Source organism: Ciona intestinalis, chromosome 2 (genome assembly GCF_000224145.3).
Source record: "Ciona intestinalis chromosome 2, KH, whole genome shotgun sequence".
Lineage (NCBI taxonomy): Eukaryota > Metazoa > Chordata > Ascidiacea > Phlebobranchia > Cionidae > Ciona > Ciona intestinalis.
This window is the reverse complement of record NC_020167.2, coordinates 7,279,133-7,293,561: the sequence shown is the minus strand read 5'-3', so window position 1 is coordinate 7,293,561 and position 14,429 is coordinate 7,279,133. Positions and strand designations below refer to the sequence as shown.

The window sequence follows — 14,429 nt, the reverse complement described above, 5'->3', positions numbered from 1 at the left end:
AATTAACTTTTTTTAAACAAATTTTGGAGCCGTGTTTGACTTGTACTGTATGGTACCTCTTAATTATTAAACATGTCTACTTAGTTCTTTCACTAAAAGCATCGAACAACACAATATCTGAGAAATACCAAGCTGTACTATTTCATTATTCTGTACCAAAAACATAGTGTGTTTACCACCGTAGTGAGAAATTGTGGTGAGATAAGCAAGGACAATGACTAATACTGGAAAGAACGAGCGGTCACGTAAAAACGACAATAAAAGCAAGGCACGAAGAAATAGGACCACGTCACATCCACAATAGCAGCTACTGCACAAAAGTGGGTGCTGTACAAGTTAATAGGTTATTTCAAGAAGAAAAATGGATGAAAAACATGCAATAAGTATTAATATAGCACCGTGGAAAGAAGGAACTGCAATAATTACAATATCTTAAAGTCGTAATAAGGAAAACTGGTTAAAACAGGTTCAAACAAGAAATCTATTTCATTTGCAGTAATAAAACTGGCTAAAACAAAATAATTCTTAAAGTTCCAGTAGTTATATCAATTAAAACTGGTTAAAACTTTAATTTTAATATTACAACAGCTTTTAAACCAAATAAAACAAGACTTTTTTAATCTCAGTTATTAAACAGGGTTGGTGACAAAAACCTCATCGTTCATGGCAACGACATCATCACCTATTTGCATGACATCATCGACGTCGCTTGATTTCGTTTCCACTGATTGAGCTGCAGATTCTTGTCGAGAGGAGGACCTATCTTCAATAAGCAACTCTGTCTTCTCTGTAACTGTCTCATCATTGTTTACATTCCTATTCATCTGGTTAGAAAATGTTTGGGTCGGACTCACGGCACGCTTCACCTCGTGACTTGAATTGTTGCAACGAACTTTAGCCTGGAAATTGATATTTTTATGTAGTTAGCAATAATTGAATATTTTTAATAATGGGAAAATCTGGGATTGGCATCAGCCAACCCACACAGAATAAAACATCATTACTAGCCACCAAACACAGAGTAACAGATGCTGAAATTCTTAGAATAATGGTCTAATAGGTCAATTTCTGACTCCCTGTCATGCCTCTTGTTAGGGTCTTCCCCACTCCACTATATAATAGGGTGGGAAGATGGGACACCTTTTCATTCTATTTACTCGTTCCATTTGATAGTAAACAAATAACATTCAAAGAATTATAAAATTGTATTTTCATGACTCCCATAGAGCGATATTAATTGTTTAAAACATGATCAAGATATTATGATACTATGTGTTAAGGGTGTCCTATCTTCTGCCAGCCTACTTTATAACAAGAATAAAACCACATACCTCAAGCAAAGATGCTTCGTACAAAAACTTGAGATGGGCTGGAGATGTAAACACTCGTGGTCTCATCTGGCAAGCAAGAACTGCCGTCTGATAAATATCAACTGTGTTCTCATTATCCAACTGACAATGAATGAGATACCAGCATGCTAACTGGGCTGCAGCAGTCGAACCAAATCTGTTAAAAAGAAAACATTTTACTTCAGGGTGACAAAAAGTGTAGTTAGGGTGACAGAACAGAAGAAAATCTGACAATATTTTAGTTATAGTGGGAAGAAAAGTTTATATATCATATTTTATTTAATAAATTTACAAATGTAATTCTATCGACACTTTCTTTCTGTAGAGTCATTATCTACCAACAACAACCACAACAACACACCTGTCTTGCAGAACAGTTGATCCATCTTTACTGGAAGTTAACTTGATGATATGACGTAATGCATTTAGTTGAGTTATACTTGGTGTTTCAGTTGACCACGAACTTAACTCAAATTGTTTCACAGCCAACACATAATCATCCTGTATGTAATACATATTTTGGTCACAATGTATGTAATACATGTTATAGTTGTTATGTATTACATATTATTATTATAACGTATGTGTTACATATTATGGTTACAATGTATTCGTTTAAGTAAGAATAAATTCATAATAACATTTAAATATATTAATAATAGCATTTAAAGGTTGCTCCTTCAGTTTAATTTAATTATGATTGATGGGTTGTGCATTTATTTTTGGGGCAAACTTATTTAAGCTATACATTCAACCAATACTCGATAATCAAAAGTGCTATCCCTTGCACCCTAGAAGTACCAACCTTTTTAGGAAGATACATAAATGTAATACTGCTACCAGGCATAATGTAAATAACTTTTAGGGTTCATCTGGTATAAAAACGTAGTGTATTTCGTTTCGTTTTGCCATTTGGCAAGGCATCATCATAGAATGAGACACCACGTTTTTTATTATATGGCCACTTAAAGACAAATAAATGATGACACAAACACACCTTCGTAGCTTCCAATATAAACTCTCTACATTTCAAGCGACATTCACTCTCATCTGACACAAGGGATTCAGAGCCAAAACTAACATTGAAGGAGTTGCAATGCAGGGGGCGAGATTGGTTCGGCCAGTAGCATTCGTTCTCTGTCTGTTAAGTAGAAAGTTAAAACAATTTAAAACATTGTGGTTAAATTGAAAAAAAAAATCGAAACGAAAGTGACTACATTTAAAAAAGAAAAAAAAATTTTAGACCAAGGTATTTATATATAGCTGCGTTTCGAAAACATCTTTTATATAGGCCTGGTTTTATAATAAGGCACCCAGTGAACCTGGGGTTTAGGTCATACTTGTCCAATTACTAACAGCCTACCAGACTTATGTAATTTTCAACTTTTTTAGTTTGTATTAAACACATTGCCGTAGCTCTAAACTAAAAGTTTTCTTTAAACGTGTGGTATAATTGAAAATCTAGGTGTTTTACCAATGGGGTTACTCTGGTCTTAACTCCAGGTCCCAAGAAGTGAATTACACTTATTACGAGCATATGATGTATGTTATATATTAAAAGATGGAATGCAAAACATATAACATAGTACAGGTTTTTCAAAAATCTTAAAATGAAAAACAGTTGATATCACTTACAGATTCATTGTCAAGTATTGTGACAATGGAAGAGCAATTATGATCCCATATTAACTGCCAGAAATCCTTCTTAGTGGTTGGTAGGGGAAGTTGGGTGATGATAAAACCATGGCTGCTCCGGTAACTCTGTATGGATTGTGGTATTAGATATTTTTTACAGGTGGAATAATATAACGGTAAATATTTATATGTAATGTTAAAAAGTGGTTTAAATTTAGGGGCAACTCTGGGTATAAGGGGATTTTATAAGAATAGAGGACAACAAATACTAAAACAATGAATACTGCAGTAACTCTGTGTATGGGAAATATATTAGGTGGTTGGAATTAGCTTAAGAGAAACATTGGGTGGAAGTTGGGAGTTTAATGTGAATAGAAGTAATTCTTAGTTTGAGGTGTATTTATGGTGCAATGATACAGCAAGGTACAGTAATGGGTGACACCATGGATGTGTTTATACGTCACAGAATTTCAATTTATCTCTTCGAAAACAATAGCGAAGATCATGTTATTTAAAGAACGAAGAGAAGGAAATCAACAGCAAAACAAGAATCAGAGTCAATACATTGGCAATTCACATTGTTTCAACAAAACCCACAAACTCCCACCCATCTATATACAGTCAACTTCAACTCTAATAAATGGACGGCATTTGGACCAAGCCAAACTGGTCTATGTGGGGTTGATTGTATCCGCAATTAACATAAAAGATTTTAGACAATCCACAAATTGCTACCTGTAGAAAAGACGCGTTGATATAATCTGAACCTTCAGCGCTTGTCCTGTTGCAAAGCAGAGCTCGTGATCGAAACACAGGCAGCAATGCTCCTGGTCGATTCTTGTTCTCATTTACCGATCGCATCGCAAAGTCAAAATCAAGATTGTCACTTCGTGAGTACACTACTTGCTGTGGGGGAAAAGTGGGGTTACGACATGTTTTTCAAAGTAAAGTATTCTACATGTTTAATATTAAGATAACCAGAGTTGGAAATTGTATGCTATACGTTTGGTACGACAATGCTTTGATGAATTACAGATGTAAAATCATTTAAATCCTACGGCAACGTTAGAAATTTGGGTAGACCCAAGGACTCATGGTCTATTATGATGTAGAATCTCAGAATCATAGAACGGAACATGCATTGGTGTAATATCATCATTCTCTTATTTAATATCATTGTTTCGTCTGCCATCGGCAAGACTTCAATTCTTAAAGTTAATCAAGTCTTGAATTAAATGCATTATGCCCGGTAGCAGAAGTAACAGAATATTTGTAAGGATAAAAGTTCTTACCATAAACTGTTTCTCCAGTCCAGATCTAAGCACTGAGCTTCCTACATCTCCCTTGCCATTCTGATAAACCTCAGGTTTCTTATTCGTAAGCTTCTGGTAGTACATAGCAAGTTGCATGAGGGACCGCTCAGTTATTCCACTGGTAATATGTTCCAAAATAGCATCGTGTACAAACACGTATTGGTCCTGTGTTGTAGTATGTGGATAAGATATAACATATAGTACTGTGGGGTAAGATGGAAAACCTTCAGCACATAATGTCCAAATATTCTGATCGTATTTTAAATATAGTAGGATGGGGAAGATGGGACACTTTGATCACATAACATTTAAATATCCTTATCGTGTTTTAACAATTTACAAAGATCTATGGGAGTCGTCAGGATACAGTTTTATAATGATTTGAATGTTCTTTGTTTACTACCAAATGTGACGAGAAAATGGTATGAAAAGATGTCCTAACTTCCCCCACCCTACTGAAATTAACAACGGCCTATGGGAGTCTTAGAATACGGTTTATAATTCTTTGAATGTCTTTTGGTCCTGTGTACAGTGTATGTGTATGTGGTTACGATATCTCGTGTTCAAGATCGATTTATGCGTCGAGCTGTTTTCATTGACGAAAAACAAAAGTGGCTTTCCTTACTGTATTTCTTTACACATGAATTGTTCAACTATATGAGCATCAGATCAGGGTCAGATTCACGGAATTTATTATATTTATGTATATGTTGTTGGACATATGCGCCTATCTTTTTTTAAACAACGGTGCTCTTTCCTTTTAACTGTTGCAATTTACTGATTTACCCATTACTATGTGTATAGTGTATACAGACTACATAGGATATAATAACCTTTCTCACAGTTACAACTAACATAAATACCTCAGTCTGTACAAGATGGTTACGTTGAAGTCGTATTTGCCTCAGAAACTCCCTCACGTTGACATACCCTGTTGCTTGTAACATTTCCATCATACTATGTATTACTATGTACGTGCCTGTACGTCCAACGCCAGCGCTGTGGGAAAGTAAAAGTTGATTAACTGAGTAGTGAGTTTAGAATGTTTGGCAGTGGTTTATTATATACTTAAAAAAGGTTTTCTTCATAATTTGTAACTTGGGTGTTAGCATTTTTTGTTGGACAGAGTATGTTTTTATCATCTACATTCACAAAACTAAAATGTATATTTCATTTTAGATTATTTTGCTTGAAATTTACTGCTGTGGTAGTGCAAAGGTTGAATAACTGAATCATAGGCGTCTAACATGGGTATGCAAAGTATTTATGGAAAAAATTTGGGGACCCATGAGTAACTCAGTATAAAAGTTATAATAATATTATGATGCCTTATCTGGTATAAAAACGTAGTCAATTTTCGACTTTAGGTCTGCCCATAACAAGACTTCGTCGGTGAAATTTTGCCGTAAAAATATGTTTAATATGCCTGGTAAAAGAAGTAACAAAACAAGTGGTTAAATACCTGCAATGTATAACAATAGGCCCCGCATGAGGTGGCTTGTAAGTGGATGATTTCCTTATGAAAGATAAAACAGGAAGAAGGTATTCTGGTGTACCATGGTCCGGCCACTGTGTGTAGTGGAATTGCATCACTCTGCGTTCACCTCCTCTGCCCTACAATGCATGGAAAATACTTTGTTATTTTTTCCCATTTTTGCAGATTTTTTTTTGATATTTTAAATTTATCAAAAAAGGTAAAAATCACACTTTTTTGTATAGAACTAGTTTTTACAATATTTCAAAATTTAATACAAAAGTAAACGCAAAAAGGGTGTTGGCTAATGGCAAGGGGTCCTTATTTTGACTGTCTTTATTAAATAGTTTCAGTATTTTTATACAAAATTCATTGTTATAAAATGTTATACTGTTCAGTGTTCACATAATAATACTCTGTAATAAAATGTTGCAGTATACATATTTGATACTTTAATATAACATGTTATACTGTCAGTACCGTGCCTAAAAACTTTGTTATGTGATGTTATAACAAGGTAGCCTGCTTCCTATAGTATGTGAGATAGTTGGTTGCCGGGATACGTAAGTTGTTTGTCCATCAACAAATATTGATGGTTTGCAAATAAACACAACAGACAGGATGGAGTGAAACTTTATATTTTGGGAGAATTGAAATTCCCATATTCAGTTTGGTATTTAAACTTGTTTCTCATAAAAATGTGTAAACCTATTGCACAAATATGTTTATGATTTTTAAATTCTGTTTAAAAAGTGTGTAACTTTATATTTTGTAGTAAATTTAAATTCCCACTTCTAGTGTGTTATTTGTTATTTCAATTAGTTTCCGCTGAAAAAAGTGTAAATCTATTCTCCAGATAAATACATATGTTATGATCTACTACAATAAACTATTAGAAAATTTTTCTAATTTTTCATTTTTGGAAATTCAAGTAGATTTCTTATACAAGTGCCACAAAAGCTTTGTTTATGGCAAGTTAACGACTGCGGCCAATGTGCAAACTTTTCATGGCGTCATTTGTTAAAAAAACTTCTTTTGTTTAGTAATTTGTAAAGGGGTTTTGGTAAGTCAACAACTATTAGTAATGAATGCTCCACACTTTACCGTATATATATACGCGCATAGAGGGTAACTCAAGCCTGAATAAATTTGGATTCATTGAATGGAACTGAATGTGAGGTATTTATATATGGAAGAGTAATAAAGACACCCGATTTATCAACCAACACAAAAAATATTACTCCACCAGTTACAAAGATTTAAGGAAAATCGCATAAAAAGTTATTTTATTAGTTTTTTATGAAAAACTTAAGACTTTGAAAAAGTCACATAGAGGGGCTGCTAAAATTGGGGAAAACAGCCCAGCTATGGTGTTTAAGTCATTTGCAGGGAAAATATACATAGGTCCTAAGGTTTACAGTAAAAGAATTCTACTAAAGGTTAATGGGTCGCAATATTTTTATGTAAGAGATCCTGTTTTTTACTAAAGTTTTTTGAATTAATAAGATTTTGTAAAGAAAGAAAAATGCTAAATAAACATGACAAATTGCAATTGTGAATTTAAACTAATATGTTTTCTTTACGTAAAGAAGTCACCCAAATATTGACATATATATTAAAAATGATTGGAAACACTAACAAAGTTAATATAAAAATTGTTGGGAAACACTAAAATATCCACTTACATTTCGACGAGAAAGTTTATTGTTTTTAAGAGTGAAACTTCGAACTGTGTAGTTCGCAAAAACTTCTGTGGATTTTAAAGTCACTACAATGTGTTTGTATTGCTCTCGTCCCTCTTGTGGCCAGTATTGGTCACATTTACGCTAGGAAATAAAAAAGTTTGTTAGGAAAATCTAAAGGTAAACTGTCAGCAACGGTTAAAGGTGTAAACTTTATAAATTTTAAGCAAAAAGTGAACAAATAATTCAAAAAAACTTAGAAATAGACAGTGTAAAAATATTAAAACAATATTAATCAGTTGTTACTCAGTAATTCGGCTTGATAACTCGTATGTAATGGTAAAATGAGGTTATTTTAGAAGAGAATGGTGTTTTCTTTGCAATACATAAATGGGAGGAGCCCCCTGGCAACCATAATATGCCACCTAATAGCTATGGGTTTAAACTAAGAAACAAACACAAGAAATTGGTCATAAAATTCCATTCATCACACACAGTGTCTGATATAAGACTTGTATTTATGAGTCATTGTTACCAAGTCATATGGAAAGCTGGCAAGGAAATTGGGCATTAGTTACTTCCTATTTAAACAACAATACACTTACCCTTCCCTTTTCAACTAAGTTGGTGATCATGATGATAGTAGATGTGTTATTCTCCCAAACCATCCTCCAAAAATCATTAAACGTATTTGGCAGCGGGCCCTGGGTTTAAGAATAATAATAACTATTTGTTTTTTTTGATTACGGTAGGTCGGTAACCAAGATTATAAAATATTTAAAACGAAAACGGCGAAAAGAACAACAGCTGTTAAAACAACTTAAGAAACATATTTACATTTATGAGTATGGTTTTGGTTTTATATGAAGACAACACATCTAAAACGAATGATATAAGAACACGGTTATAGCAGGCAGCAATAAATGGTAGTATAGTATCTACAGATTGCAGATGAAAAGATGGAAATACAATACGTTTTTTTCACGGCGTACTAAAGATATCTTCAATAAGCCGTGTTTCTTTATACCAGATGAGCCGTTGAAAGACTATTTACATTATGCCTGGTAGCAAAAGTAACAGTATTACCTAATAGTAACGATTATGATGTAACCAAGTGTTAATAATACCAATATTTATCTTATAATAATAACTGTTACAATGTTTCATGGTTGACCTACCTGGCAAGCAATGTATGCTCTGTTTGAGGTATAACTTGAAACATAGTTCGCGTTGATATAATCCGCTCCACGGTGAAGATTTCTATGACGATTACGATTTGCTTGCAACAGCACTCTCGTGTGGTCATCTGAGAGTGAAAAAACATATATGACACAAAAAAATAAATTTATATATATATTATATGTGTTACATACATGGAAAAAAATCTGGTAAAACAAAAAAAAACTGAATTAGACTAAAGGAGAAATATGTTATAACTATATTTAAAAAATATTTGGTGAAAAAGATAACAAAATAGAACTGGATGTTTAATATCATAGTTGTAAACTTACAAGCAACAATATTGGTGTATCTGTTCTTCTCTGTGTTTTCAACTAATACAGAAGCGTCGCAACGCAAGCTGCAAGGCCTTTGCCAGTTTTGTATTTCCTGCACGAAAGAATATTTATAAATGATATCTTAAATTACAACCATTCTGTGTGCATATATATGTAAATCTTTATATAAAGTCAAGTGGAGTAATATAAACAATGGGGTACTTGGGGTAAGAAAAGACAATCCCCAATATGTTAAAAACATTTCATCTTAAACAGTTTTGTGTTTTTTTTGTGGGTTAAAACTAAGTTTTTTGGGCCTATGTTTTATACTAAACCATAATTATTTTTCTGCTAAAACACAAATTACTAAATCAAACAAAAAAATTAAAAATTTTTGCGGTTCGCTTCGTGCAATCAGCACAAAAAGTTGATAAATTATTTTGATTATTATTCTACCTCAAATTCCTCTATAAAGCCTTGGTCGTTATTATGATGGCGTAAGGCTACGTATTGTGGAAAGTCTTCAGCTTTAATCCCAGCATTCATCAAATCAGCTGTGTAATTATATCAAATCTCGTTACATTGGAGTATAACAGGGGTTGTGATGCTTAAATGTGGACTTGAAAAGGTCAAGTCCTTTTTGATTGTTATTCAAATAAGGATTGGCTGGTTGGGTGGAATGTGTTTTTGTGGGTTGGAAATACACATTTGGTCCCATTGGGCTTTTTGGTCACTTTGTAGCCACCACAATAAGGGTAAAATAGGTATCATTAGTTCTATGGTTCATGCATGCTGGTATATGGTACAGCAACTGTTGTGAGAGATGTCGTTTACAAATTTAAGACTTGGAAATGTGACAATACAATGCTATTACATTGGAAATGGGTTTTGAAATGGCATCAAAACATTGCCACAAACAATAAATAAGAAAATTATCAACGTCTAATCTGGTATGAAAAACGCAGTATAATTTCAATGTTGTGTCTGCCATCTGGCAAGACTTATCAAGGCTAGTTACACTCTGTAGTATAATAAGGGAATGGTCTGTAGTATATTAAGGTACTGGAACTACAAGCAGTATTGGGTAACAGGATAAGTACCGCTATAAACTTTTTCATTTCGAAAACGCACAGTTGATTTTATGTCAAGTGTGTATTAAGTGATGATAATTTTCACTCCTTAAAATTAATTATGTATAATGACTGTGGGCCCATTGGTGAATGAAAACGGCCGCAGTTAATGACTAATAATGGGTTTTCACATTCAATGTAAAGTTTCAGCAGATTTTGAATTTAAATCTTAAATGGTTAAACCTTTACAAACCTCTTTTTAAAATCTTATATTTAAAAATTTTTTAACTTATATTTAAAATATAATTGCTCAAAAAATGTGTAATCAAAACAGCAAAAATTTAAAACTGAATTAAAGTCAAAGAATATTTATTAGCTTAATAATTACTTTACAAATACTGAATCACAAATAATATTCAAACTTCACTTAATAATCAACTGTGTTTTTAATATTTACCTAATGCTAAAATATAGTTAGCCACCTAAATACTAAAAATGCTCAAAATAAAATCCATTAATATTATATTATAGCTTTGCTAAAACTACATCTAAAAAAGTTGCAAAACAATGACGAAATCTAATTTGTTGTCTGAATATGCAAAATAATTTTTCATTAAAGATGATATTTAAACTAGAGTTATAATAATTAAAACAAACCAATCACAAATTACCTGGATTAAATACGTACACCACTGGTTTGTATGAAGAATCCATCTCGTTTTGATAAATATTCTCATTTTGAAATAATTGTTCTTCCTGGTTTCTTTTCCATCTTCTGCATAGAAAGTGGTTGCTTTGTGGTAAAGACTTATATATATATATAAATATAAGTCCCAATAAAGTTATAACAAAAGGGAAATGAAACAGCAAAAACTTAACTTTTTAATTATTAATAATATAAAATAAGACTTTTATATAATTTTAAATCTTGATAAAGTTTTTACATAAGGCAAAGGAAACTTTGGAACAAAATAAACGTTTTTAACATGTATACATATATAACATAAAAAAAGCCTATATACCAATGAAAACAAAATGATGTCCCATCTTAAATGGTAAAACACATGCAATTTTTACATCTTGATCCATGGGTGAAATAGAAGTTAATAAAAAAAATAAAAAAGCTAGGAAAAACAATTATTTCCTGTTTTTTTTTGTAAGACCTACACAAAATAAGAATATATATATTTCCTGATAAAGTCTTGCCGAATGGCAGTTAAAACGTTGGAACTAAATTAACAGTTTTAACAAGTAAATAAACAAAATTATGTCCTAAGCCGACACGGAAAACCACATGCGTTCTTTAGTCTTTATATCCATAGTTGTAATAAAAAAATAATATTAATAAAGTTAAAATTTGTTCAAATAAACCAATAAAAACACTAGTTATAAGTATTATTACCATTACCACTATAGGCTACAAAATGTAAATATATTTATTATTACAAACAAAATACTTGTACTTACGTCCAGAGAAACCACACCACAGCAATGACCAAGAACACAGAGAAAATAACAGCTACAGCAATCACTGTGCCACTGTTGCTAGCAGGAGCTTCAGGTTTTTTTGTCGGAGTTGGGGAATCAGGCATTTTCCCAGGGTCTAAAAATGACAATTTTCTAATAAATAAAAATATAGGATAGACCTAGCAAATAAGTTTTTTATCTTTAACACAATATAGGGTGACATTTTAATATGTAGTCACAGACTCACAGTCATCACTAAGAGTTATCAAACATAGGAAGCCTTTAATGAATGTGGTGAATTCAGTATATGTATTTACTTTATTTAGCTCTTTTAACTGTATAATTATATTTTCTATTTAACTGTATATATTTTCTATTTTTCTGTGTCATTTGAATAAAGTTTTTAAATAAAAGAACAATTTATAACACAATCTCCCTATGCTTCACACTTAACAGAATAGAAAAAGCGGTTAAGGCATAAAAATGGGTTGAAAAAAGTAGAGCAAGTCAATACAGCCCATTAATAGAAAATATATTGTATTTTTTGACAAAAAAGTGTAATCACAATTATAATAATAAATTTGAATAATAAATGTAACTTGCTTTGTGTCTGGAAACAACAGTCGTTATAAAAAGATTGTTCTGTTGCATACACCTCGTTCCAGCTTACGAGTTACCATGTATGTAACTTATTTATCCTCGCATGGAGGGGCAACTACAGTCTTTATAACAGAGGTGTTCTGTTTCGTTTACCTTGCACCCACTTACAAGTTAACACATATATAACTTTGTAATTAAGTATGTAACATCTTACTTCTTAATATTGGATATTCCACACAACGAGGTTTGTTGTAACTCCACGACCCATTCCTTAAGCAAGTGATCTTCCTTACTGCGCTATCGGCATACTTTAGCTTCGGCAGGCATTGGTATATAACAATCTCTGTTGGTTTGAACGGATACTTTTTGGTTCTTTTAACCGGCAGTCGAGTGGTATTTGGTAGAAGACCAGGGTCAGGACAATAACGACCATCGTCTATAAAAATCATATAGATAAAAGATAATCGTTAAAATATTAATACGGTAGGGTGGGGGAGGATGGGAGACCTTTTTATTATATTTTTTCATTTAATGGCAAACGAAGAGCATTCAAAGAATTATAAAACCTCACGCAGACCGTTATTAATTGTTTTAAAACAGAATCAGGATATATTGATATTATGTGCCAAAGGCGTCCTATTTTACCCCACAGTACCATTATAGAGATAGAAACACAAAAACTGTAAATAATAAATATTTAAACAACCTATAAAAGAATATACATAAAAAAAATGTAAAATCCTATGCAGCGTTGCAAGTAGGGGGTTTTTGTCTGTTTTTGTAATAAAGTTAAAAATGTCTTCAAAAAAATTAAATGATAAAAATAGTTTCCTAGCGTTTACGTACTTTTTGGGCATGTTACTATTTTGCAGCATTTATAACCTCCTTTAAAATCTGGATCAGGAACACACATTCTAGAACCGGGGCACACGACTGATGAGCAGATATCTGAAAACGATGAAAATTTAATGTAAATAACGGGTATTTCCACCTAAAAAAGATAAGTTTGCAAAGATACAATATAGTAATTACAAGTTACACAGTTAATTACAAGATACAAATTATGAAAATGCCGAAGTAGTAATAAAAGTTAGTTTCACCCAAGCCAACAAATAATGTTGGATTTATTCAATCAGTTTCATAAAGCCAAAGCAATGGTGTTAGTTTATGTTTAACATAGGCAATAAAACTCCCAATTTCTCTAATATAGTTGCCAAACTTGCCACTCCTTAATACCAACTCTGTGTGTCACTAAGTGGTGAAGATTGTAATATTTGCAATGTAAACTGTAGAAGTGGGTAATATACAGTTGATAACCAGTGTAGTTTACACAGTAAAGTACCTCCTATATTACTGTACTGCTCATTTCTAATTTAACACATACCTATTTTAAGGACATCTGTGCTAAACTGCATTTATACATCTGCTGTTTTAATGGACAGGGTGCTATTTATAATTGATGTGTGTTTGACGCCAATTACCCTACACAACCCATCTTAAATAGAATGACAAAACTGTTTTCTATGGCACAAAGCTATAAAACTAAAAGTGATGAGGAATCTTTTTTTAAAACACTCTCACAAAAAATCTTTAAATCCTATTAACTTTTGTTGGGCTTAACATTAGTTTTTAATTTTTTATACACGCGCTCGAAAATTTACATCACTTCTTCTCAACCTTTTTAGCCTACCGACCAGTAAAATTTCAACACAATTTTTTTGCGAATTGGTGAACATTCAAAAATTATAAAAAAACTTCATTGGAAAGTTTATTTTAATGAAAAATTGGCAAATTGCTGCTGTCTTTTTGATATCATACATCTACCGACAGTGGCGTCGATTTTATAAAAACGTAGGGGTTGCGACATTACACTATGTTAGCTGAAAGTAGGTATATGTAGAACAAGTAAAACCACGCATATAACGTGTGCGGCATTCAATAGAAAAGGTATGACATAAGTCTGGCAGTTGATTGCGGGTAAGTGTTTAAAAAACTTACAATATGACATGTAAATATCTTCATATAAATGTCAATACGTTGATTATACAGACAGACGGTCACCCGTTGGCCGTACGCTAATGGACCACATCACAATACCGCGTATGACGTAACATTATTCAACTGACAGGTGCAGCATTGCGCAATATCTTACGTTAATTCTCTGCGTCACAATATTGGTTATAATGCAACATTTGACTTTAAAACTCGTAATTGCGCAACATAAAACTAAAAGTTGTTCGCATCACAATTGAACACGTAACAATTTTGTGTTGGTTGACGGGCGCAATGAAGTTTAAAAAAATCATTTTAACAAAAGTCGAGGAAACAAAAAAAATTAATTAA

The 14,429-nt window shown here is 32.4% G+C and overlaps 2 protein-coding genes across 2 annotated transcripts in view; one reads left to right on the top strand and one right to left on the bottom strand.

Annotated features, from left to right (window-relative positions):
* Positions 1 to 116: 116 nt before the first annotated feature.
* LOC100179453 (receptor-type tyrosine-protein phosphatase gamma-like) overlaps positions 117 to 14,429 on the bottom strand; it is a 16,607-nt gene continuing 2,294 nt past the window's right edge. The window contains exons 3-20 of the mRNA XM_002127265.5: positions 12,933 to 13,034; positions 12,301 to 12,522; positions 11,487 to 11,622; positions 10,691 to 10,794; positions 9,406 to 9,503; positions 8,965 to 9,061; positions 8,632 to 8,759; positions 8,059 to 8,157; positions 7,457 to 7,597; positions 5,760 to 5,911; positions 5,161 to 5,296; positions 4,277 to 4,462; positions 3,720 to 3,890; positions 2,985 to 3,110; positions 2,347 to 2,490; positions 1,711 to 1,850; positions 1,332 to 1,506; positions 117 to 899 (exon numbers count right to left, since the gene is read on the bottom strand). Coding sequence (XP_002127301.1) covers positions 630 to 899; positions 1,332 to 1,506; positions 1,711 to 1,850; positions 2,347 to 2,490; positions 2,985 to 3,110; positions 3,720 to 3,890; positions 4,277 to 4,462; positions 5,161 to 5,296; positions 5,760 to 5,911; positions 7,457 to 7,597; positions 8,059 to 8,157; positions 8,632 to 8,759; positions 8,965 to 9,061; positions 9,406 to 9,503; positions 10,691 to 10,794; positions 11,487 to 11,622; positions 12,301 to 12,522; positions 12,933 to 13,034 — 2,627 coding nt within the window. The 3' untranslated portion in view covers positions 117 to 629. The remainder of the gene's footprint in view (positions 900 to 1,331; positions 1,507 to 1,710; positions 1,851 to 2,346; positions 2,491 to 2,984; positions 3,111 to 3,719; positions 3,891 to 4,276; positions 4,463 to 5,160; positions 5,297 to 5,759; positions 5,912 to 7,456; positions 7,598 to 8,058; positions 8,158 to 8,631; positions 8,760 to 8,964; positions 9,062 to 9,405; positions 9,504 to 10,690; positions 10,795 to 11,486; positions 11,623 to 12,300; positions 12,523 to 12,932; positions 13,035 to 14,429) is intronic.
* LOC100186522 (short transient receptor potential channel 4-like) overlaps positions 11,875 to 14,429 on the top strand; it is a 20,579-nt gene continuing 18,024 nt past the window's right edge. Inside the window, exon 1 of the mRNA XM_002127189.4 lies at positions 11,875 to 11,885. The gene's annotated coding sequence lies outside the window, so the exon portion shown is untranslated. The remainder of the gene's footprint in view (positions 11,886 to 14,429) is intronic.